General features: G+C 36.7%; 1 protein-coding gene across 1 annotated transcript; it reads right to left on the bottom strand.

Annotated features, from left to right (window-relative positions):
• Positions 1-576: 576 nt before the first annotated feature.
• Positions 577-27,344, bottom strand: CCDC180 (coiled-coil domain containing 180; the record flags this gene model as incomplete). The annotated part of the gene is given in 38 exon segments (XM_037400143.1): positions 577-899; positions 2,461-2,599; positions 3,142-3,247; positions 3,491-3,602; positions 4,640-4,777; positions 5,601-5,761; positions 6,178-6,319; positions 6,660-6,726; positions 7,669-7,743; positions 8,325-8,505; positions 9,282-9,352; positions 10,082-10,284; positions 10,955-11,068; positions 11,429-11,527; positions 11,945-12,061; positions 12,271-12,415; positions 12,679-12,825; positions 13,351-13,531; positions 14,634-14,809; positions 15,242-15,459; positions 16,051-16,295; positions 16,395-16,434; positions 16,866-16,992; positions 18,610-18,725; positions 19,259-19,432; positions 20,067-20,186; positions 20,684-20,772; positions 21,454-21,533; positions 22,214-22,333; positions 22,551-22,714; positions 22,959-23,054; positions 24,076-24,186; positions 24,357-24,485; positions 24,577-24,686; positions 25,224-25,303; positions 26,132-26,179; positions 26,181-26,295; positions 27,236-27,344. Coding segments are annotated over 38 exon segments (4,797 nt in total), but the record flags the coding sequence as incomplete, so codon positions are not given.

The following is a 27,344-nucleotide window of genomic DNA, read 5'->3' as shown; positions in this document are numbered from 1 at the left end:
ACACAAGAAACAGCTAAAAGATTTTTAATAGTTACTCAGGTTCCTTGAATTTGTTCAGAGAGTTTTTTTAAAAGGCGATATGGTTGAAAGTAGCTATATTACTCCTAAATGAACTTGCTGGACCTCCCAGAACAAAGCAGTACTTTATCTTCAAGCCCTGCCTTGGAAAGCATTCTGGACTGCAGATAAATGCCTCACTTGTAGACCATTTTGTGCAAAATATTCTTTGCAGATCAACTATTTCAGATTTCTAAAACTGAAGTAGCGAGTTGTGAGTACAGTGTGGTTCAGAATGTGAAGAAAGAGAGGATATCCATAGGAAAGGCTTCATCTGTGCCGAAGAAACAGTTTCCTCACTGGACTCCATTATTAAACAGGCCACCTTTGACTACTATAACCTTGGACTGCGCCATGCCACAGACGTATTCAATCATGCCTGAGGCTTGGACATGAACTTCAGTACAAACCCACTGCTTGAGCTTCCAGCTTTTCAGATTCTCATATTACAGCTAGCACCACAACAAGTTAACTTTACTTGGCTGAGATCCAGCTAGGAAGCACTGCACAGAGTCTGCATTTCATTTACAGCACATTCGTCAGATTTTTTTATTTCAAAAGACAAAATTCCTTTTGCCATGGCATTTGTTCAGTGCAAAAAAAATAAAAATAATTAGAAAATTCTGTTGGACTACATCTTACAACATCGATGACATTAGCACAAACTCATCAGTTCAGAGCAGAAGAACACCAGCAAAATTTGACTGATCTCATTTGTACAATTCCTTAATCTTCTGGACAGATCGTTTCCACCAATTTTCCCAACGCTGAACTGTCAGCAGCTGAGCTGTACTTTCTTCCTTGATCTGGGCAAACTGCTGCTCAAGTTTACATTTGTATTTCTGTATAAAGAACAACAACAATAAATTACAAAATTGGTAGCAATGAAATATAATTTTACTTTGCCTAAAACCAGGTCCTGATCCACTGTGTCAGAAGATTGCATACAGGCCACTAACTTTCTGCCTTTGATAACAGAACTATATGAACAACGAATTATTCACTGTCTGCCTTCTGTGTTCCCTTTACAGACTTCTGAAACAAAATTTTTTTAGCAAAATGTAAATTTTGCCAAAAATGCATGACCTTAATCTCACCTCTATTAGCTCATAAGATTAAAAAGCTGCCTTCTCTAGAGAATAGAGAGGAAAGCATGCATCCCAAACACAGAAAGCACTCTGGCCCTTGCTGGAACTTCCTAAATCACCAGTATGAACTGAACTACTACAAAGCTACTAAAAAGGTATTTCACCTAAACAGAAATCTGTAGACTACCATGAAAACCTCAAGGCACCTTTATTAAAGGGTATATGCTCCAAAATATAAAATACTGTATTTTTAATGCAACATACATTCAGGAAAATATTTCTGTGGCATGCATTTACTATATCACACCCTGCTGACAAGCTGCATTCACTTCAAAACTGTCCTGTAGCCAGGTTCTTAGGTACCATAACTAGACTGTCCTGTAGCCAGGTGCTTAGGTACCATAACTAGATACATAAAACACTCATGCAAATTTGTAGTTTTGATGGCATTTGCCACTGCTGACAGTGTATTTTATATTTCCCTGTTAAAAAAAACATATTTTAAAACTGCTTCAGTTCACTGGAAGCACAATTACTTCCAGGACAAATGCATAAACACAGACCATTTATTTCCTAATTGCTGAGCACTGCTGTTTTGCAAGCTATAGTCAGTGCAAGTCAGAGTCTCAGAGTTGTCTGGAATGTGTTCATTCCTCTAGTAAACTTAGTGAAGAACATCCCTGGCAGTGTTCAAGGCCAGATTGGACAGGGCTTCGAGCAACCTGGTCTAGCAGAAGGTGTCCCTGCCTGTGGCAGGGGGGTTGGAACTAGATGTTCTTTAAGGACCCTTCCAACCCAAACAATTCTATGATTCTATGATCATTTTTATGGTGGAAACAATGATCTGTGATAGTTCAGGATTTAAGATAGGTACGAAGTACCCCACAGCCCTTCACCTTTTATGGAAAAATCAGCCTCTTGTTGTCTAAGGTTAGAGCTGCAGGCTTTACAAAGAAAGATGAGTGAAAGCAAGCTGTATAGAAATGGCATTGTGGCAGCAGCTACTTTTTGAATTGTGATGCTGCCAAAATGCATGAAGTGTCCTGTTTCTAATGCCATCCATGCTTCTCTGCTGAAACAGTTCCCCATTGTAATGTATCTGAATGAGAGGGTTCCCTGAGAAACCAACTGTCTGCTTTTGACAACATCACAAAGAAACAAACAGAAGAAAGGATTTCTACACACGGTTAATATGGCTTTAAGATCTGAAAACATTGTGTATATTAATAACTTATACATAGCTATAATGTTCTTCTTGAAAAGACAAATCCACAACAGTAGTAGCCCCACTCACAGTCCTTTCCCACAGACCAACCTTATATGCAGCATCTCTTGCTTCTACTGCTGCTACGTGGCCCAGTGTAGTCTTAGCTGTTCTAATTGATGCAGTTTCTCTGCAAAGAATATAGTCTGAATTGCCTGTTATAGTAGTCATGGGTATTCCTGGCCAAGTCCTTTAAAAAACAGAACAAATAAGCAAGCAAAACTCATGAGAGAGAAAGTTAGAAAATAGAGCAGATCATACTAATTCATGTTACTCGTACTTAAAAGTGCAAAAGATTAATCACTTTTTTCATCTCCACAAAAGGTTTACCCTAAATGCTGTATTATTTAGTACAACCACCTTTTCTTTGAAAACCTCAGGATCTCTGCACAGTAAATAGAATTCATATCTTCTGAGTGAAAATTCAGATCTATAAATATACTGTGCAAGTGCTGAATTATTAAAGTGGCTAAAAGTGGCATAGCAATAATTGAAATTGTATCACTTCACAATACAACACATAATTCACTTTTATTTGGATCCATTGCTATTCTTTCTTTAAAATCATTACCCACCCAAACTGTCCCATAGCTAGTTAAATGACATCACTAATGATGAGCATAGTATTCAGCAGTTTCAACAACTGCAGCAAAAAACCATGAGGACAGTGCCCGATACTAGTTTAGAGAAGAGAAATTACATAAAGCAGTGCTTAGTATCTTCAAACATTACCTGCTCCCACGTTCAATTAACTGTTTAACTTCATGGATTTCTAGAGGAAGTGCAGCTTCTTTATGACAGATTAAAGTGGATGTCTCCTCTCTTGGTATTTCAGTTTCTGAGAGATAATAGAAGATATACTCAGCAGCAACAAAACAATGGCAGTAATACAATTGTTTAGAAGTAACTATATGCAGCTAGATGCTCTTCACTTTCAAGAAATAGCTTTGCATACCTGATCATGCAAAACTTTCCATTTAAAGTACTATAGCATATAAAAGTCTCCTCTTCCTAGGGAAAGATGATTGCAATCTTTGAGAAGGAAGCAGAGGCCTTAACAAGCAATCTCTTCTTTACTTACTTGCTACTTGTACATCATCAATAGTGATACTTTCATCTAATTCCAGGAGCAGATTTTCGGTGAAGGCAGCCAGCGCAGAAAAAAAGTTCTGAGCACACTCAGCAACACAGTCCTGTTGGGACATTGGAAAAAAATGAGAGGAATTCCTTTGATAATTTGATCTCCTCTCCTGTTAGTTTAGCTCCAAAAGAACTACACAAGTGTCCAAACTTGACATTTTGCAGCAGCTGCAGGCAAGACAAAAGGCTGTAAGTTGCACATGAAAGGGTCTAAAAGTGCCTCTCTGCTGTATTCCAAACACCACCTGATTACCTAAAGTACAAAACACTACAGTTCTGTGCATAGGTGCTCAGTAGTTGTATATTTGGGTTAAGCTTCTAAACCTGATAAAACCAGCTGTCTGTAAATGCATCCTTCTGTCCAAAGCAAAGGCCATTTTAGACTTCAGGTACTTTGGGTGGAAGTGCTCTGGCCAGGTATTATTCTAAAACAGGGAATGTGTGTTTCCATGCGTGTATGCAGAGCTAAGAGGAGAAGGACATGTTACTTCAGAATTAAAAGTATATATACTCTGCAGACAGGATAGAATTTTAAGTGGCCTGAGAGAAGTAAACAAAGGCCTTTAATGCCGGGGAACTGACCTTCAAGAACCCTAGAGGATGGAGCAGGGAAAGTGTTCTGATTCCTGGATCTCTCCTATAAAATTCTGCTTATTCCAGTTCTTAATATCGTGTAGAAAAATGTCAATTATTCGCACTAATGAAATGCACACAGGAGAAACCCCTCCAGGCATCTGTTGTCTGCAAGTAATATAACTAACCAGAGGATGTCACTGTTGCTCCCACTTTACACTTTTAGACAATCATTGTGCCATTAATACCTAAGTCATCTCTTCCTCAGTATGTTCCTTGAATGGCACAAAAGATCAGATCAGTTAGCCCCACAATAGATCTATGCACGTGTACATGTGCATATGCAGTTATGCATATATTGATCTAATGCTAGTAATACCTAACATAAAAGATAAACAGGATTGCCTAAAATGGAAAATGTTTTCCAGTTTGACAGGGAGGAAAAATGTATCCAACACGTACTCTCCTTTCCAAATGTAACACCTAAGTCCATACTAAGCAAGGGCTTTACAATTACCTGCAGCATCTGTGTGTTGAGGCGAATACCATCAGCTTGGTCTTTTTGCCTTTTTATTTCGTCTTGGTACAAACCATCCAGCTGAAGTAAGTTGTCTGGGTGTCCCAGGGAGGGATGTAATTGATTCTTGTGCACAGCCTTTCGGTAAATACAGAAGAAAGAAATGCCCTAAGTAAATAATGTGCAATTGAGGCATAATAAGGAATAAGCAAACCCCACATATTTTATATAAAGTATTCAGAAAGACAAAATTTAGTGTATTCCTTGGCTGTCTAGAAATAAACCTTGTTGTGCATATATACCAAATTGCCTATCTGCTGGAGAACAAGGCCTCTGATCTCACCTTGGTTTTTGTTGTCAGCAAATAATAATCTCTCCTATCAAGTGGTAAACAAGATATTTTTTATATCTTTATATTTGTACTTTTTTCCTGAATTGAACTTAATACTCAGAGGAATAAAATCTCAAGATACTGCTCTGTAACATTTTCTGCGTAATCTCTATTATGATTCCTTTATCAGTTCTGATACTCCTGGATAAAATATACCTCTTTTTTGAAAGACAGTAAATAATGATATTTCATTATCCTTATGTCATAGTACCTACAAAGAAGTGCATCCATACAGTATGAGTTCTATAGCCATACCACTATGTCACAGCCCCTAGAGAGTTTAAAATCTAAGTGTAAAATGACAGGCAGAGCTGTACAAGATTACACAGAGGCAGACCAATGCTTGAAGCAGTGATAGAAGGGACTGAGTTACTAGCAATACCAAGCTTCCAGTAGAAGACTAACAGACTAACTGCAAACACAGAAACTAAATGTGTGGCTAGCTCAGCAGTCAGTAATCCAGCAAACAGTGAGATTAATAAAAAGTAAATTTTATAATTCTGATGCATTTAGCATTGCTAACACTGGAAGCATTCCAATATGTCCAATATATTCCAACATGATACATACCTTCATGTTTTCCCAGTCTTGCAGCTGTTTATTGAAGATGTGCTGAATCTGACCAGTGGAATAGCTGAGCTCCTGCTCGTGTTTTTTAAAAAGACCATCAACTGCCAACTGGGAGACAGAAGGGAGCTGCTTCTCAAACAACTTCAGCTGATCCTGAAATTCTTTTTGGAAAAGACAGGGTGTTTATGTGTCACAGAAGTATTCATTGCAAGTAAAAAAAATGCTCGGCCGACTGAATGTACACTGCAAAGGTCAAACAACCTAGAGTTTTCTCCCTCAGAGATTCTGTCCCTGCCGTTCGTTTTTCTAGGTCCAATGCTTTGAGAAACATACACTTACTAAAATATGTGACCTTGTACAGGTCTTTCAACTAAGTGATGTGCCCTTCTGCCACACTTTTCATAGCTGCTAATATGTAAAAGACAATATTGGCCCAATTTCCAGTAAAATCAACTGGAGTTTTTCCACTGAGTGTGATGGATTAAGAAAGCTACATCATTCTCAATCACTGCAATTTTCAGTTTACATAACTGAAAAATTACATGCACAAGAAATTAAAAGTCTTAACTGAATTTACCTTTAAGACAGGAATTGTAATAATCATCTGTCTGACGTTGCAATGACAATAGATTCTGTTTGAGCACTTCTGCATATTGTTCAAATGTCTCTGGCAGATCTTCACGCATTATGATTTCAGTCTTCTCTTTCTGGTAGAACTCCTTCAGAAGGTAAAGATAAGAAAGAAAAGTTGTTGATAACACATTCAAACAAGTCACATCTAGGCATATAACAGTAGCAGGGATACTTAAGGCTATCGGCCACACTCTTATTGGAGACCAGTTTTCTTCCTTTGATTCTGAAATGCTTAGTTAATATTTATAAAGAAACCTGTGATTAAAACCACACTGTGTCAAACACTATTTAAAAATTAGATGCACTGGTGAAGAATGGAAAATTTTTGTATGGTCATGCGAACCTTGCAAACAACCAAATAATTTAGCTGACACAGGATTAGACCTATGAAAGCAAAAGTGACAGAACAACATGGAGTTTTCTTACCTCAGCAAGGCAGAGCAAGTTGTTATTACCTGTCCAGAGAATATTCATAATAATCCCCTTAAAAGTACTGAAAACAAACAAAGTTAAAAACAAAATTAAAAAAAGAGAAAATCACACTGTAAAATAATCCCATTGGCAATATTTACTGTTTTTCAAATATTTTGTTCAGGTTTATTTTAATACATTTTTCAGAGATACACAAATATTCAGAACAACTAAGAATCTTCAGCCCCATTAGTACAGATTCTCTTCAGAAGCAGCAATGACTCTGAGCTATTGTATATGCTTACTGGAGAACAATTCCACATCATTGTAAGAAAAAAGCAATCTCAGCCAATTTTTATATATATATATATATATATTTATATATATAAAAATTGAAAATACCGTGCATTTTAGATAAAGCAAAAATATTTGAAGGTGGGTCTAGCTGTTTACTGGAAGTATTTTGAAATACTAGAACAAAATTCCCAAGCACTTAAACATCTTAGGCATTAATTCTAACAGTCTTGCATGGCACATACGAAATATCTCAAATCTATATAGTACAACTGCACATATCAAGAAAAAATATAATTTTCTTGGAGAAGGAAAATGGAACCATTTAATACTCACCTTCTAAACAGTTTGTTCCTTCCTTATTCATATAAATGTAATATTGAGCACAAGAATGTAGTGTATAAAATGTATTGATCTTCTCAGAGGTGAAAATAACTGAAAGACAGGCTATTTTACATTTTCCAGCCCATTTTTTCTAAGTGTACAAAATGGGCTCCAATGAGGTCACCCATTTCAGACATTAATCAGAACAAAATGGATCACTTTTATATTTATTATTATTATGCTACAAAAAGGAACTTTTCTGTAAAAACTTTGATCCATAACTATCAAGATTAAATACCTCAAAATTCAATGGTGAACTCTGTAGTTCACAGCTATAAATAAAGAAATAGATAGGTAGGGGTTTTTTGCACATTAACTTTTATTTCTACAAATTTACAAGACTTACTCAGATTGTGGAGGCTTCTCTCCAAATATCTGGAATCTCTGGTCACTGAGAACTGATGTGGTGCGTTTCTGCTGCCTAGGGAGGCAAAACATTAATTTGAAATGATCCACAAGCATTTCCCTTCTCTGGCTGATTATTTGAGCTAGTCAGTCATATAATGGACATGAAACTGAAGAAAAACTGTAATTCTAAAACTAGTATTATGTGGAAAAAAAATTTTTGATGGAAAAAAATTCTTGGGATTCTCTCCTCAACAGCTCTTCAAAACTTTTCTATTGTTTTCATTATTACAGTAGCCCGTTTCATCTATCTATGAACTAAGCTGAAGACATACTATTTGGACACCAGACCTGAAAGTTAAGCCATACTGATTTAATAGTGGGGTCAGTCTATATTTCAACAACTTCAAAAAACAAAACAACAGCAGATAAAGGAGAAAAAGAAGAATGTTTTCCCAGCCAAAATCTGGACAAAAAAAGCAGAGCTGATCATGAGGACATAAACAGGAAAGAGATCCCAAATGATAAGCACAGATGGAAAGAAGACTAATACAAATAAGCATTAAGAATTTTGCAGAGAAGAGGCAGTGGAAAAAGTTTAGGTAAATTTCTGCATGGGAATATTATAAGTGGAATTCCTCATTTCAGGGGTCTTACCTTCTTCTTGGCATTCTTTTTTTTACAGATGACTTCTTGGTGGTCTGAGCTGCATTGCTTTGAGTAGCAGAGTTCTGAGGACCTTCATCAGGTACTTTTAAGTGAGAATCCTTCTTTTTTGATTTGGGATGAATTTGAGCTGAATCCTTTTTTGATTTGGGATGAATTTGAGCTGCTTTATCTTTATCAACAGAAGATGAAGAACACTGTATAAATGCCAACTGAATTCTTTCTTATATTTTTATAAAAATATATATAATTGTTTTCTCATGTCTGTCTATAATGTTTCCTTACAACATTAAGGGTTCAACTATAGGAACAATCATTTCTGGCAGACAGAACTGAAGTAACCCAGCAGTGGCAACAGCAATAGAGCTTTGGGGCATAAGTAACAGGAATGTCATAGAAATTTGTGGTAGGTGGGAGGAGATTTAATACAACATTAAGGCAGGGAGTAATAATGAGAATGAATGGGCTACGTCCCTAGTCTTTGCTGTGATGGGGTCTTAGGAATGCAGAAGAGAGAGAGGATATCTTTGGGAGTGGCTGGAGGAGTCAAGCTCTGGAGAAAAGAGATAAGGAAATGGGAATGCTGGGTAGGGAGCAGTTGGGGTTACCTCTGCACTCACCTTTGAGTGAATGATAATACACTGTGAGAAGGATCCCTGATCTCCTATCTATTTTCATGACTTCTAATTTTTTCTCCACCCCCTTTCCCTTTTGCTATCAGTGGGTACAAAATGGGTACTCTCTAAAATGATTTTCTTGTTCTGCAGCTTTCATTGGTTAAGAGTCAAAAATCATTATCTTATTGCGAAGTAAAGATGTTCAAGAAAAAAGCTGGGATGCACAACTCTCTCAGAACTAGCATGTAAGGCATATGCCAGACCTGCTCAGAGACATGCTAGGAACTACAACTTAAAGGAATATAATATATTAAAAGAAATATTGGCACACCTGGTCCTAATGAATTTGAGTGATCATTTCTTTCCTTATTTAAGTCTGAAGATTTTCTGGATGGGTTTATTCTGAAACAACAACAACAAAAAAATAGAGCTAACTGGCTATGGAATACTCTGATATTTTATATTATATACCATATTATATACTATATAGAGAACTATGTAAGGTCTCCATCCCTACCATGTGCTAAGTGCAGTTAAATTTTTGAGATAATATTTAGCAGATAGGATTACTTTTTCAACTGACAGTAAATATAAGAACTTTCACGGGACTAACTATTTAACCGGAATGTTAAAATTTCTACAAGAAGAACTGCATTAAAATATTTATTTGCAAATCACACACTTGTCATACTGTTCATTTCCCACTTTGTATGTTGATTCAACTATGTAGCACATAATCACCTTTTAACTTAAATAAGGCTCTAGAACACAAAAATGTAATATGTAAAATTTATCATAGTGCTATAAACTAGATGTCACTTATTACTCACAATGCAGTATTGGCTATTAGAAATCTTGTACTTAAAAAGGGAAGTCTCAGCTAGACTGATTTTTAAAGCTAGTCTGGATCAAAAAGTATGTGGTAAATTACCTGTGAACAAGATATTCAATAGTTCTGTATATAGAAAGGTAAACTACAAAATATGAATTTAGGAAAACCTTTATGTGCTTCAGGAATATAAATTTAGAAATACTACGGTGAAGCCCCTTGTAGTGTTACGAACCTCATGAAGAGAAGAGGCATCTATAGCAAATATACAGAAAAATACCTTTAGGCAAAAAAGTACTTACTCAAGTAAATTTTTGATAACGCTTACTGCTAAATCATCAACTGCAGGCTTTTCCATGCTGCTTGGAACTAACAAAGGATATTTGACAGGATCCAGCCCCGTCACCAACACTTTGTTCTCAGCTCTGACACCTGTGCTTCTTTGCATGGTAACAGCAATTGGACCTTGTAACAAAACATCTGTTGCAAGAGGGGTAAAGTCCTCCTGAAATGGGAAGAAAAATGAAACCCTGTGGACTGTAGCAGACAATTAGTGAAAGTGTCACATGTAATTACTGAAGACTAAAGCAGATCTCCTGGACTTACACTGTTGTACTTCACAAGCTGAAACTTTTTTGTAATTCCAGTAGTAATGTTGTTACAGCAATACAACTCTGAGAGGCTTAAAAGTAGTTAAGAGTAGAGATGCCTAATTATCATAAGCAGTATTTAATTATGTACCCTTAAAACAATGATTCACTGTAGGTTACAAAACCAAGGCAGACTTTCCAGACAAGGAAGGAAAAAAACCACCCAAAACCCAATTGATAAAAAATATCTCTTCAGGACACATTTAAATTTTTAAAACATTACTTAAAGAAACCTGTGAAATATGTATTTATGAACAGTGCTACACCTTGAAAATAATCTCTTGGAAAGAACTGAGTAACTCACTGTGATGCTGCACATCTTAAACTTTTAGTAAACTTAGTGCTGATTTATGCAGCCTCTTAAAAAAGCTGACCTAATGTTACTATGTCTTGGACAGCTTGGCATAATGAAGCATCTTTCTTCATTTGAAAATTCAAAGCACAGATTCTGAAAAACCTTTAAAACATATATGTATACAAATTCACTCATTAAATTCAATGCAGAAAACTTAAACGCTATCTTACATTATCATGTGGGCTCACTGTTTTTAGTAGCAAGCAGTCAAGATACTGGCTCCTCTTTTTCAGTTCTTGCAACACTACTTTGGCAAAACCATACAACTCTTCAGAAGTCAAAGCCTTAAAGATATGATAATACAGAAGGTATTTACCAAACTAGCTATTTCAGACTTTTAAAATACGGTAACCATTGCATACAACATCATTTGACTCTGTTCTGTTGTCATTTTATTTTACACATGTGGAATCCATGAGATTGTGCAGAGACTGAGGTTTTTGTTTGGCAAACAGGAAAACAGGTACAGGACCTTCCTGAGCAAAAGTGCTCTGTTATAGAGCACTGGTTTCGCCCAACCCCTGAATGCATATAAACATAAGTCTGCCTCAAAAGGATTAGTTTATACATCATACAAACATGCACAGTGAGTCAAATCAATACCAAGTCAAATTAAATATCATATTGTGCTCATTAGAACTTACTTCTTTATCTACGGTAGGGTGAGCACAAGCATCTATCTTCTGCTGGAGCGCCTCCAGATCAGAGTTTAATGTTGCTGCCTGCAAATTGGATTTTTCTACCTAAAGCAGAAGGAGATATTGGTGAATTGAAATCCTATTCAAGAGATTTTTAGAGCTGCCACTTTGAAACCACTAGACTCACTGGTAAAAACGCTCAATCACTGGTACTCAGAGGAGAAGCTGAAAAAAATAATTCACAAAAGCAACACTTCATGTCCTTTACTGCACCCCACAAAAGTGCTGGTCCATTCAGATGTATATACTCAATGTGCTGCTAGACCATAGTGTTCCAGCATAGCTGCAGCAGTAGTAAAAACATAGTTTTAAGCTGATAATGGCAGAAAACAGGTTTTGTATGAATATAAAAAGTCACTTAACATTTGTCCAATCTGCATTCAGCCAAAAAATCTCTTCAATGCAATACAAGAAAAATTATTATAATTAATTTAAACAAAGTTCTGATGTTTCTGTTTGTACCTCTGATTTGATTTGCACTCGTAGATTTCTCAAAAATCGTTGGATGTTCTCCAGAAAGACTCGATTCATAAAGAGATAACGCAACTTTGTTTCAGAGTGATTGATAAGTTCGGTAGCCTTTAAGAATACCAGAAACAAGAGACAGAACTAATTAATTTTCATTTTTTAAAACTTAAATAACAAACCTCACCATTTCTACTTATTTTTTCCATCATGTAATTGCACACAGAACAGTTTTACAGTCCTAATCTGGGAGCAGGCTGATTATAAATCACATCAAATATGCCAATATCATACATAATTTGAAAGAATGAAACTCTGCACACCTGATCCAAGCAGCTTGATTTCATTTTCTCCATGTCTGTCTTGATTGAACTTTCAAAGGAATCAATACGCTTACTTTCTTCCTGAAGACGCTTGCTGAAATACACTGCCTCCTCAGGAGAAAAGTTACCTCCCTCCAAAAATAATCTGAAAGCAACCAGCAAAGTAAAAGCAAGTAGCTATAAGTGCTCCTTTTCTCAAAGACTATAGTAGCTAAACAGCTCTAAAACATAGCTACCAACACAAATGTGATGAAAAAAGTATAATTGTGGCTTAACAAAATAAATGTGTTTAATAGCAAACTAGATGAATAACAAAATAAGCTTTAATTTTACTGTTCTGCCCACGCAACAGATGCTGATGCCCAGAAATAGGTAACTATAAACAACACTCCCATGAAATCTCTATACCTGCAAGCTTTGAGAAAATTCACATTTGAATTCCTTAATTTTCCTAAAGCTTCCTCCAAATATTTCTGGTAACTCTTCAGGTAAACCTGGATCATTTCCAGATGATTACGGAGCTCTGGGACCAGATTCTTGCTGGAAGAAACTAACCTAACAGCAAATAATAAAAGATAGGGAAAACATAGAAAGAGGAGCATAGATCATGATTCAGACTGCTGGCTGTAAAGACATGAACAAAATCTGAGAACACAAGAGTGTATTACTATTCTGAGAGCAACTCACTGAACTGTGCTTATTTTGTTGAACACTTGGAAGATATCAGCAAGCAACTGATGCGATTGAAGAGTATCCTGCAAAACCAATCGCTATTACTGTGCAGGTTCAGTAAACTGGATAACATCTCAACAGGTGAAACATCTTTTCTACTTTAAGACTGCCAGCACTTTGAAAATATATGAAAATTGTCATCCCTTCACTACTGATTTGAATCTCTTCAGGGAGAGATACAGGAAACAAAAATTATTTACATTTTCTTAAGGTTTCATGAAGAAGTCTTCATTGAGAAATAATGACATACAAAATAGATTCAGAATGCAAATCAGGAACATCTCAGATGGTAATCAGGACTATTTACCTACGGAAATTCACAGCCAGCAACACCTGTGGCACACTTACTTCTGAGTCATAGGAGCATTGAGGAAGGTGGACTCCATGTCACAGATTCGTGAATTTAAGTTTTTGATGATGTTATTTTGGTAATCATGAAATTTGAGAAATTGAGCTTTCTCCTTTTCCACAGCTTCCACCACTGCTGCACAGTGGCACTCTAGATGCTCTCTGTGAAGCAACAGCTCCGCTGAGAAGAAATTTTACAATATGGTCATTATTCCCTGTTTACTGAGGACTATCACAACCACCAGCCAACCTGTTATCAGAAGCAGCAGTAAAATAAACGGCCAGATCTCAGAGAGTCTAAAACATACAAATAAAATCCATCTGATTCTGTTTCTTTGACTTTTCTCCTGTGTTTGACATATATCCCTGGCCGCTCCTAATCCATTCAAATCACAAATGTCTTTTCTGCTCTAAGCTCTCTTTTTCCTTTATTTTTGGTCACTGCTGTCATCTCCATTATCTCTTTGTTCTCAGCCTTGTAACAAAAGTAAAGGTAAAGGAGTTTTTTGTTTTTAGTGGAAAATACACTTTGCCTTATTTTGGGTGGAGGGGGAAATCAATTTTGGTCTCCCTTCTGGAATGACAGCTGGACAAGTCAAAAGCCAGCTCATCAGCCTCAAGAAAACTGTCAGAAAAGGCACCTGGCCTCTTTGCAGGAAAAAGTGGAATTGAAAAATTATTTGCCTGTTCTCCCAAAAGATAATTTTTTGGTTTATATGTAAAGACCAACAAACCTGTCTCAATTTTTTTCCACCAGAAAAACCCGACACTTCTCATACAAAAAAAAAAAAAAAAAAGAGTTCTGGTTAGTGGCCAATCTGTAGCTGCTCAGTAAAATTTCATAGAGCTACATCCTTCCTCTCCTGTATTCAGAAGACAAGCCCTGGCATTTAATCTCTCTCAACACTTGCTAATCCTTCTTCTGCAACACTTTTAAAATTATTTTTCGTACATTGCAAACTTGTTAAATAATTTCAAGGAGAATAAGGATTTACAAATATTGATGATAGGAACTGAATGTTCTACATCTTTTAAAATCAAGTAATTGATCAAGGCACTGCTGGCTATTTTCCAAACATGACATAGCACAAACCAGTATGAGCTATAGGAAAGAAACGTCTTTTTAAAAATATATGAGTAACATTATACTAGGAATAGCAGACGCTCAACTGCTTCTTTTTGTCCTCTGCTGCTGAGTCAACTGACACTGAAATAGATTTTGGTCTACTTATGGTCATCTCTAAATGAAGATATGTAATGCTCAGAGTAAAAAAAGTGACTACCAGCTCTAAGATCATAGATGTTTGTCTTTATATCCTCCTGCCTTTGTTGATGCAAGTGAAGACGCAGCTGAAGTTTAGAATACAGCTCCTCTTGCTTGGCAGCTACAAAGGCACCAGAGTTGGACAAGGACTCTGCAAACCATTTCTCCAAGTGTTCAAAAATGCAGAGGCGAATCCTATGATTGAAAACAGTAAGGAACAGTAAGTAATAAATAGGAATTTACTGAATATATTAAATCTAAGAATTTAACTTCTGACTATAAAAAGGTATGGTTTCATTACCATGTGCACAATATTGGTAGAGATTTTGAGCTGGCTGCATATCCTAAGTACCAGGAATTTTACCTTCATGGCTCTGCAGGGAATTTGGGCAAATTACTTGCCTTTCTGTAATATGTTTTCTCACTAAATAATGTTCTGTAACAGGTAAATGCTTATGTGGTACTTAGAGTCATGGATGAAAAGCAATATAAAAAATTTCTCTTAAGTTTATCAATTTAAAAAGAGGAATAACATCAAAATAATTAGGTAATTTTTGCATCTTTAGTTTAATGTTTCTTTCAAACAGCTGGAATTTTTCTCTTCCCTAAAGGGACACTTCTACTAACCGTTTCTTCAGCTCTACAAACACTGTTTCTTTGATAAGTACATTTCTCAGGTACATAGGAAGTGATTCTTTTTTTTCATATTTTGTAAAATAAGTCTCTGGGATGTCAGTCTTTTCTGCCTCTTCAACTCCAAGAACTGTGTAAGAATTTCCACTAGAAGTGGAAAAGGTCTCAGTGGCAATTTCAGAGCTTTCTGCCTTGCTGTCGTTGAACATAGCCTAGGAAACAATTGGAAATCATCATCTGTTACCTTTAAAGGTATAAGCATAGAATCAACAGTGCACAAGCTAATGGAAGAATCCTAATGATATTAAGAATCATGTTCTTATTCTCCATTTAGACAAAATTCATACAGAGAATATGCTTGTAAGTCTCAATAGGCAGAGTCACCAATGTTTTAAAAGATTTTTGTTATAGTAAGAAATTCATGTAACTAAAGACCTGAAAAAATAATACTTAAATAAAAATACAGCTTAAATCATTCACCATGGGTTAAGAATACTATGATGAAAGAAAGAAAGATATTTCAAAAAAAAAAACAACTATGCAAAAGTTATTTACAAGGGTAAAAGCAGTGCAAAAAGAATGGTTGTAATCTGTTTTATACACTCCATTAGCCCATAAAAAGGATCTAAAGCCCTAATAGTCCAGAAATGAATGAAAACAATGACTCCTGTATGCTTTGTGTACAAACTAAATCTAATCTATTTTAAGGAATTTAGACTTAGCTCAGCAAAATAAGACTTCCTATTCATCATTATTTTGCGCAAGATCCCTTCACTTTCAAATTTATTCTCTTGTTCACTTACCTGTGTAAAGCTAACACCCTGTCCTGCATGCTTAATTTCTCCACTTTCATGAGGCATACTCTCCCCATCTTCTTTTTCCTCTGCTTCTTCAGTTTCCTGTGGAAAGGCCTCCTCATTCTCAGTTGTGTTTCTTTCTTCATTTTCTTGTTGACAACTGTCTGTCTTTTCCTCTCCTTCATCGTTTTGCACAATGCTCTCAGCTTGCTGCTCCACCAGATGTTCAGCTTCTGAAGCCTTAACTAGTTCTGTCCAGTTAAAGCAGAGTTTTACTGGTCATTATCCAAAGAAATACAGATTGAAAAGCAAGCAAGCAAAAATATCTGTTTGTGTCATTGAGGTATTACCTTGATCTTGGAATGTGGAGTCCACCTTTCCTTGCAAGTTCTAAAAGCAAGACAACAAAAAAAACCCCCCACAATTTAAAATTAAGGATTTGCTTGCTTATAAGAAATCCATATTCCTTCTTAAAATGTATCTATTTCAATAAGATATGATAACCTTGAATGTATCACTTCTAAAGAAGCTATAACACTCAAATTGATTAATATAATTTTGTTACCTTGCAGTTTTCTGTTTAAAAGGCAAGTGAATTTGCTGAAATGCAGTTTGTAACATGGACAGAGTTATAAGTGTGGAACAAAGAAAGGGTTTGTGTTCCCCCCCCCCCCCATTTCTGCCAAAAGCACTTTGGTCCTATGGCCAAAACAACGTTTTAGTTCATATAATCTAAATTTTAAAGCTAACGTAAATTTTCCCCAAAGTGAAAAATGAATACACCAGTAAGATTTTAAACTAGAAGTTTGTTTTCTTTATACCTGTTTGAAGATTTCCTTCACATTAAAATACTGGCTGATGGATATACTATAAGAAATTAATTCCTGCAAAACAGTTTCTGGGTAAGCCATTACTTCATCCATTAGAACTTGGTTGAATGCCTTGTACCTGTCAAATTTAAGGTCACTGTTTAAGAGACTCAGGTATGTATAGAAATAAAATGAAAGATGACTACAATGTCTTTCATTCCAAATCTAACTTTACAACCAATCTCATAAAACCTTTAGGGTGAACATTGTGCTATAACTGTTTAGCCTGAATACAAACACATCCTGGCATGTTAGCAGAGATTAGTTCATTATAAATATACAAATGCACAAAAGTTAAGAAATATTCACAATAAAGTATTTCAGATCTTTCATTTTGGATGGGAAACCATCCCAGACTGTAGAGGAATGAAGGCAGTGGGTTGATTGGCATTGGTAAGATGCAGCTGTGGCCTTGCCGAGAAGGCAGTGGGTTGATTGACATGGATGATGTGCAGCTGTAACTCATTCCTGCTAAGTAGTTAAATAGCCCTGAGGAGTGTGGGAGAGAGGTTCAGATGGGGGAGGAGTAGGATGGTCTGGCCTCTGGAGGAAGGTGCTATAGTACAGACAGTAGAATCTGACCGATGGTAAAGCCTTGTTGCAGCCTGATAGCTTGCTTGTGCTGCAACACCAAATGCCAGACCTGTGCTTACATAAGGAACATTAGAAGTGAGAGGTCAAATTACTTTTTTACATGTTAGTTCTGTGTCATGCTCAGGTGCGACTGAAGCTTTTCTGGTTTATTTTCATTTCACTTAGAAATGAAAACTAATAGTTCAAGCTGAGTCCTGATTCAAGAAAAAATCAGTGTTCACACCTGTGTTCATTTACATTTGCTTTGTCTCCTATATGAAGATCATTATGGGGAATTTATGTATGTGTTCAAACGTTCAGATTACATTCCATCTCTGCAACCTCTTGCTCTATTTTTCACTCACCTAAAAAGGTATGTTACCTTTGGAGTTTTTTTTTAAGTTGTCCTAATGAATATAAGGAGTACTGAACCAACGGCTCTAAACACAATTACAGTGTTAGGTGTGTGCATCTCCTCTCAGGTCCATATCACTCTCCTAATATGCTTCTGATCTAACAGACAGAAAAGACCTTCTGGGTGGGAAAATATAACTGCTTCCTCTATGGCTACTTAATCTTCAAACCTCTTGCTAAGAACTCCAGCAAGGAGAGTGGTATGTCCCAATTTTGATGTGACTTTTAAGATGCAAATGCCTGATCATGAGAAATGTCACAGAAAGATTAGCAAAATACATACTTTGGCTATCTGAAAGTTATTACTAACTTCTAGTCCTTGCACCTTTGAAAGAGATCATATCTGTGAGCACAGGTGAGGGCACAGACCTACTTTCTGATCCCTGTGATTCAAGAATCTGAACTATCACTTTTACCTTCTAAATAAATAATTATGCCAGTGGCATGGATGACATGGCAAACTACATAAGAATACCAATCTGGTATATTTTTTTAAATTATACCAGTCTTCCTTAGTCCTACTTCTAAAATGTGGGTATTATTTGCCTTGACCTTGTTCAATATGGAATTTATTTTATTTTACATTCTTACATGAAGTAGCAAGCAGGTCTCTTCCATGCCTTCCCACTACAGCATAAACAACACCTAAGCAGTACAACCAACGTTCAAATATGCTTTACTTTTTAAGTTTGCACTACAAAATTCATACCTAGCTCTAATGCCATCTAAACAAGAAAGGGCTTTCTCCAAATGTTTCTTCAGCTTTTCTTCAGAGCTTGCTGTTCTCATTTTATTCAAAATTATATCCAGGTTAGTTTCCTTCACCTAAGGCCACATAAAAAGAACCCAGTAAAAATGATCTAGTAATTACTAAAATGCTTTATAACTATTTAGGATACAAATAATTTAATTATGTACATATATTCTACACCAAGAAGGGAAGCTACCTTACCAAAACTCATCTTCTATGAAGATTTTTCATAGATAATGAACATCTCTGACATTGCCACCCCAAGTTGCACATTATACCCGTAATATGAGAACCTGACATACAAACAAGACTCTATACCTGCACAAGATCTTACGAGTAATAGAAACTTGCAGTGACTTAATACACAAAATACAATCTTTATCACCATTGCCATATCAAGAATAAGATATGACTGTACATTAAGTGTGAATCAAGCAGTTAGCAAAAAATGTACCTGACAGAATGAACCTACCCTGGAGAAATTCCAGTAAAAATGTCAAAGATCATGTTTTAAATTTTATACTAGGTATTTTGAATTCCAGAGGGTTCTCTGCATTAAGAATTCCTTTCTTTACATCACACCACATCCCTGTTTTTAAGTTTATACCTGTATTAATTTGTCCTGGTTCCATCTGCAGTCATCTAGTTTCTTCTGAAGTTCATCTTGCTGCTGGGACAGTTTAAGTTGATGGACATCCCAGAGATTGATAACCTCCTGAAAATAGCTGTACAAGTCTCTAAAATTCTGCTCATTGTGTTTGGCCAGCTCCTGAAAGTCTCTCTAAAGAAATACATTTAAGTGAAGCAATTACTATAAAACTGTTTGCTGGAAAGTGAAATGAATGAGTAAGGGGACATAGGACATGATAAAAGGCTGCCTGGAAGTATGCTATCAGTATTCAACACTGTCTCTTCTATTTCAAGGGGAAAAAGTAGTCCAAGTAAACTGGATAAGAATGTGGATTTTTGTTCTAGAAGCTGACAGTATAAAACTTCTGTTTATTCTTCTGGTACATAAAGCACAGAATCAACAAGTTCTGCATATACCCTGAAGTATCTGGCCATCTATCACTTTAGGAACAACTTCCCAGTCATTTTCATGCATGGAATCCTAAAAGACAGGATCCAAAGAAATCCGGGAGATCATTTAAATCTATTCCTCTGCCTCCAGGCAGGATGGGCTATACCTAATTCATCCCTGATAACCTATTATAAACATAAACCAAACATTTATGTACTCTTCTCCTTGAATCACAACCAAACTTTTTTTATTTGTGGGGCAGGTATTCAGTCAGACTATGGACCTCTTTCCAACATGCCATCAACAGCCTAAGATGCATATGGCATTTCAGGCAGCAGCACAGGAAGAACAGACTACTCCCAGAGAGTAATAAAAATAAATGTAATAAACGTACATCCATACACTCCAGTTCTTCAAACCGACTTTTAAGTTTCTCAGTCAAGTGAAGGAAGTCAGAATTCACAGTTTCTTCAGCCTCTTTTTCTGTGCAAACATTCAGATTCAACAGCTTATTCTAAATGAAAAGAATGTCAAATTATTAGCATGCATTAATATAACAAATATTGTGTGGCTTTTAGAGAGTATGGCTAAACTCAGTGTTTCTTCTTTTGTGAGTGGGTAGAGACATATTCAATCCCTTAGATCTCACATTATGTTAGTAAATAGTACAATTCGATTTGGACACAAAGGGAGAAACTGAGGCAGAGAGGTGGATTTTTTTTCCCAAGATAATCAGCACAAAGGCTGAAGGTTCTGACCCTGCGTCCTGCACCTACATATGGGACAGTACTCCTGTCATTACTGGCATTTGTTACTGCTTTTACACGCTTCAAGTACAAATACCACATGCTACTGTGAAACAAAATTCTAACAGAATAAGACAGAGGTTAAATAGTAATTTCACTTGTTATCTCAGTGTTTGGTGGATCCTCAATCACGCATTCCTGTAAAAACACATTCTATACTGTTGCCAACAGTCCTTCCAAGAACTGGCAAAGCTATGATACTAACCTTGCATAACTGCACTTCTGCCAGACATTTTTGCTGGACCATCTCATACTGGACGCGTATTTTCATCATACACTCCATGTTGTGGGTATCTGAAGGATATGGAAGAACAGACCATTGTAAAGATTCTGTATTTCACAGTGCAGTGTGAAATGGAAACATGCCAGAGGACCTCTGCTGAGTCTCAGCACAGGTAATATATCCCAGTAATGTCAACCAATAAAATGAGATGGTTTAATACACATCTTTTTATCATTATGCTTAAAAGTAGTGAGTTATTTACAATCACTAGCAACTTCTTTGCTACTATACAGGCTGCAAACATTAAGACAGGATATGCTCTGCAGAAACAGAAGGTGGACACACAGAGAGAAAGCCAGGACCCAGAGGAAGGAAGCATCTCAAATACTGCCCCTCTCATTCTCCAAGAGGAGATTTTTTGATCATGCAAAAAAAGGAGTAATTTTGTGTGATTGAGAACCAATCTGCATTAAAATTAACCTTCTATTCTCCCCAGATTGGTGCTAACCAAGTCAGATCCTGCTAGATCTCACCATGCAAAAATGCTTGTGCTGGCAAAAGGGAGGTGATGCAACAGGCAGCTTATTTTGGTCCTATTGCTAGCTCAGAGCAACTTAGAAAGTACAGGCAGGCACATGGAACAAAGCATATAGCAAACATATACTTTCAAAGCAACTGTTTCATTACTGCCTAGAAAACAGAATGAAAGGATTGCTTGAATTCCAGACTGTTTTTATGATTTCCCAACTTACCTATACTTTTGTTTAACTTCATGAAAGATCCATACCATTCATTTATCTCAGCTTTTGTGTGTGTTGGAGGGAATAAATCACTATCGAAATAGGAAACAAGAGTCAGATATCTTCAAATATGATTTTACCCTTTAAGAACTGATGGGATTATGAATTGGAGTAACCATACTACTGTGCTTTATTTTACTTACAGCCATATCAGCAATGAAAATAAAACAAGATGACTGCTGTTTTTCAAGGCCAATATTTACTGACAAGAAACTAACTGTAATCTATTGTTGCTACATGTTTATTAAAGAAAAACTGTAAATATGGTAATGCATTGCACCCAAACCATCTTCTTGTCAGGACAGACGTTCAAACATAGCACTGTTAGATTTCTATCAAGAGTCCTTTTTGATTCATTTTACAAATTAAACTCCCCCCCAGAAATAATGCCATGACAAGATCATCAATTCTTACTTATCTACCCATCCTTGTCTGCCCCTTTCTACTGTTTCAAATGTTAATAACATTAACTGTTGTGTTCCTGCATTTCTAGCCCTCAGTCACCCCCAATTTAGTGTAACTGGTGCACTAAAACCCAGTAATGCATTTTTCCATTAAAAAGTGCTTTACAAAACAAGTTTAGGCCCTGCCTTACTGCTGCATTGTACAATCACACACTGAAAAGGAGCAAAGTGTATTTCATAGTCAAGTCTCTCATTAACCCTAAAAAGAATTCTGTTTTCCTTTCCTCCTGTTCTCTCTTTTGTCATACCCAAGCTGCTGCAAAAACTCCAGTCTCTTTCCACTAAGTACAATCTGATCCATTATCATATTTTCCATTTCTCTTTTCACAGTTGGGGGATTCTGTATTTCTTCATTTGCCATAAATTCTCTGTAGGATGGAAGAATACATTGAAGTAAGTATATGTTTGGGAAAAATTCACGTTTGAAATACAAATACAAAATATGTTTTATACATACCAGGTAAAAAAAGAATGCCAAATTCTTTTAGCTTTCTGATAAAACATTACTGTTTACAAAAAAACACAAGGGAACACCAGTCACTTTGTGTTATTCATACTCCGAAATGTAATTGTAAAATCTCTGACCTGAAACTCTGAACTATACAGTTCTTTTGGATGAGCTTCCAGTCCTTAACTCTATTTTCCCATTTCAATTGATGTAATAATTCCTTATTCACTTCTGATTTCATCAAATTATGGAACAGCTTGGCAATTGTCCTCTGATTAGCCAAGAGTTGTTTGTTAATCGTCTGCATATTAAAAAAATACAAACAGGAATAAAAGCAGCATGTAACATGCAAAAAATAATAATTACCTGTTCTATGTAAAGCAAGGTAAAAAGAATACAAATGATGAAAAATACCCTGCAAAATAGAAAACTCTCCTATATTGCAGTGATTGATAGGCAGAAATAACGAATTCCAGTTAAAAAGAAAGACATTCTGAGAATATTCAGACTGTAGTTAAAACAGACTCCCAATATGAAAGATTTACCATGGCCTTATCATTCATGAACCTGTGAACATCAGCTGCCAAGAAGAAGGAAATTTGCTCCAATATCAGAGTATACTTCCTCAGTACATCTGTTACCTGTGCAATAAAAGAATAACAATCTGTATAACTCAACTGTCAGGTTCCTAAGTTAAGCAATGATATGAACAAGACATTTTTTTGCATTGAAATAAATTGAATTGATAGATTGAGAAGTGAATCTTAAAATATCTATCTTACATATCTTAAACACAGGTTTTTTTAAATTATTCATAAAACTAGTAACTGAAACATTCCATTTGTTGCGACTCAACTGATTTGTCTTTAATATCTGTGATAACTGAGTGCTGTGCAGACAGGCTTCAAGCTGAATTTAAAAATCAAACCAACTTCCTTTCAAATATCTGTAGTGAATTCACCAGTGGTTGTTTTAGGCAGACAGGAAGTTGAAGCAAAAATGGTAATCTCTGGTATTTTTCATATCTAATCAAGCACAAAAGTTACTGGTGATACTGTTGGACCTATTCATCGTGTCTACATCGCAAAGACAGGACAAACTGACACAGGTGTAACAGATAGCCTTTGCTTACCCACAAGGACAAAGCAGCAAGGACTTCCTTATGGACTTATTCATTTATTTATCCAAACATTTACAGTTTGTCCAATGACTTTGACAGGTCAGACTGAAGCCTACATAACTGGAGCACATCTGCCACTGGCACCCAGTCTACCCAAACTAAAATTAGTTAGAGCACACCTGTGCACCTTCTCAGCTGCAGATTCATTATATCCCAACAAAATAACATTAGACCTGATGACAGTTTGACATAAATAACCCTGTAGAAAGGTAAAAGCAGCTCACATATACCTTGCATCTTTAGTACAAGTAATTGTGGGCAAAACAAAGACCTTGTAACTGGAAAAGAAGTATCTTCTTCTGATTATGTGGGTATAAAATGAGAGAATGATCTACTGATGAGAAGACTGGAATCACCTACACAACAGAACCTCTGGCAGACCCCTTTGACTCCCATGGAAACAAGCTATTTGCTCTGCATCCAGCATTACAAGCAAATAACAACCTTATGTTCAATTAACAGCTATTAGGGCTACAGCTCACTTTATTAGCTCGATTCTTTTCAGCGTCTTTAAAGGATTCAATAGTTTTCTTAATCGACTTCCTTCTGGTCAAGCATTCCTGATGGATGATATTCCGCAATTCTTCCAAACCCTGCAAGAAGGATTTTCTGTCAATGTCATTGAAAAGTAAATGTAAAAACAAAAAAAAAAGAAAAAAAAAGAAGCATTTATATGTTAAAACTACAGCAAAACATAAGAAACTATGTTATGCAGACCAGCTACAAATAACTGAAGATGAAGCAATGGCTTGAGCGGCCTTACTTCAATTGAGAAACCTTCCAGAGCAGTGTCACACTCAATCTTTTTAAAATGAAGTTCAATTTTTGTATCCAATTCCATCAGTTCTGTCAGAAGGAATTTTCCAGATTCCAAAAAGAAGGGTTCCATTTCCTAAAAAGGTAAGGAAGTCAGTCTTATCTCTTGAATATTAGGCCCTGACCTTAATATGGTACTCTATCTGGATCACAAAATCCACTCTTACCCTGGCAATGCAGTCAAGCTCATGATCCATTGAGTTTACTGCTTCATAATGACGGTCTCGCCGGCGTTCTGACAAGCGTTCCAAGATATTACTCCCCGCTTTCTCAGGAACTGCCAAGAGAGAAGTGAGGATTATGTAGCTTGGAACTGTTGCTGCAGAATATATAACGCATGCACAATGAATCACTAAATCCACATTCTGACTTCTGTAGTTTGTGCATCTATTACAGTGCACAACAGCTTTCCACGAGATGGGAAATGTATGCAAATGTAGGTTAAAAATAGTAAAGCATATTTTAAAATTTCCTTTTATTTCATTAATTTGTGATTTTCAGAAGGATAAAAACATGGAAGCTATGAAGTAATTCCAGGTATGATACAAAAAATTGCAACTTCCAAGAATGAGATCTGCTTACGTCGTAACTGGAATTTACCATCTAAACACATGCTGTAATTGACTGACAATTTTACAACTGTTTTTTCTGTGAGTAGACTCTTTATCCTCAGAATTACCTACAAATCATCAAAAATGTGTCAGGTCATTTCTGAGCTTGATTTTATACCTTGATTCAGCTAAAACCATTATATGTATGGTGCCTCCTATGAAAGCAAATTAAAATATCTGACATTAAAGGAGAACAATTTTACCGACAAAATCAGGTAGGGCTCTGACTTCCTCAGGTGGATTTATATCTACACTTTTCCAAGCCTTTTGAAATGTAGCTTCTCTGAAACAGAAGGAGAATAAAGCTTTGATTTGTAATAAATATGTAAGAGGAGGGACTTGCAATGGGTATAAGATTAAATTTAATTGGCAAAATCTAACATTTAAGTTAACATAAGACTCATTCTAACTTCAAAGAATAAATGTTGCTTCTTCTGAGATTAATTGAACAGATTAGCCTGGGTTGGTCACAACCTCAAATCTGCTATGATGGCATAAAAGCAATAACTGCTACATTTGGTATGTGTAAACTACAAAGATAATCATACTATCTCTAAAAGGTATACAAATCTACCAACTGGTAAGTAAAACCTAGTAAGAAATGTGGAAATTGTTTTTATCTGCCCACCGCTCTTCTCATCAGCTGGGGCACTGTGTGTGTTTCTCCTTGGAGGAAGCAAGAATAAGAGTGTCATCAGTCAGCAGAATGGTTAGGGTGAAAAAGATGGACAGACCAATTTCTTTTCTTGCTTATTACATAATCATTACTGCCTCACCATGTAAACCATTAAAATAGTTTAAAATATAGTTCAAAAAAATTTATCAGACCAGGTATGTAACTAGATTGCTTTGAACAAAAATGACATACACTTTCTTTTTAAAAGAAAACCCATACAAGATGTATGCCATTGCAAATATTAGCCTGTTAACCTGCACTGTAAGAGGCAGGAGCTCATTATACCCAATTTACATCAGGCAAGGAGACAGTCTATTACAAGTCATTAATGTTGTGATCAAGAATTCAGGTGTCTGGCTAGCTCCCAGTGCAAATCTTACAACTTCAGACCTATACTCATGAATAATATAATGGCATTTTTATGCTGTTCTCTACCTGAACAATGGTGGCTTTTCTGTGGCATCACTGTACGGCATTCTTTCAACATAACGGCCTGGCATCAGCAGAAGTTTCTGAATCCTTAACCAAAGTGAGCCTTTCACTCTTTACAGAAAACCTAGTCTTGGTCCTTAATTCATCCGAAGAGTGTATAAGTGAACCTTCAAAGAACCATAATCAAAACGATTAGAATTCTTTCCAGTCTACTAAACAGAGAATAACAACAAAATGACAAAAATAGCAAGGTAAAGGCCAGAAAGCAAAGGTAGAATAAGAAGCACTACTTGGCACATGCATAACATTTTTCATCCAAGGCTGTTTCCAATATGAGAAAAAAAAAGATATCCCTTTCCTCAGAAGGAAAAACTGAAGCAAACTGGATTGCGTGCTTTGCTTGTGATTACAAAGAAAGTCAACAGCAGAGTGCGAAATGCCCCTGCCTGGCTTGCTATGCCTCTTAATTTACCTTACTGCTGTATCGTAATGATTCTGTCTTTGGTTAATATATCCTGATATGCACTGAAGACACAGGAACACCTATAGATGCATTAGAAAGCACATGCTGAAGATAACACAACTATTTTCTACTAAACCAAACAAAATCCAAAAAGGTTGAAACTGATCTCTGGTTTGAGGTCACTTTAACAGCCAGCAAAAAACTGACCAACATAATTAATTCATTTGGCCTTTACCCTATCCTTGTTTTTTGCCTCAGCCTCAGAGCTCTGTCAATAGCTCTCCCGAGCGCAGTGCACAGCCCCAGCTGGCTTCCAGGCCTGTTTCTAGATTTGGGATTTATAAGCTAAGGCCAAGGGAAGACCCTCCTCAGGGTGAAACTCCATGCCTACCGCACGGTTTCCACTATCTACTAATCCTGCTGCAGGCAAAACATTGGGAGGATTTACAAATACCTGTGGGAGGGTTTACCGGTGTGTGAGGGGAGGGGGGGCCGAGGGGGGGAAGGGCCCTGCTGTGACCCTAGGGGCAGTGCCCGGCCGCAGGGCCCGCGGCTGCTGGGTCGCCTCAGGGGAGCCGAGCACCGGCGCCCGCCTCACCGAACCTCAGCTCGCACCTCACCCCGCATTTCGCCCCCCACCTCACCTGAAACCGCGACACGACCACCTCCGTAGTTGCCCGGTACGCGGTCACAGCAACAGAAAGGGGCGGGGCGCAGCGCGCGGCGTTCCCCATTGCTATGGCGCCGCGGGGG

This window comes from Falco rusticolus, chromosome 9 (genome assembly GCF_015220075.1).
Source record: "Falco rusticolus isolate bFalRus1 chromosome 9, bFalRus1.pri, whole genome shotgun sequence".
In the NCBI taxonomy this organism is placed as follows: Eukaryota; Metazoa; Chordata; class Aves; order Falconiformes; family Falconidae; genus Falco; species Falco rusticolus.
This window is presented reverse-complemented; position numbering and strand designations above follow the sequence as displayed.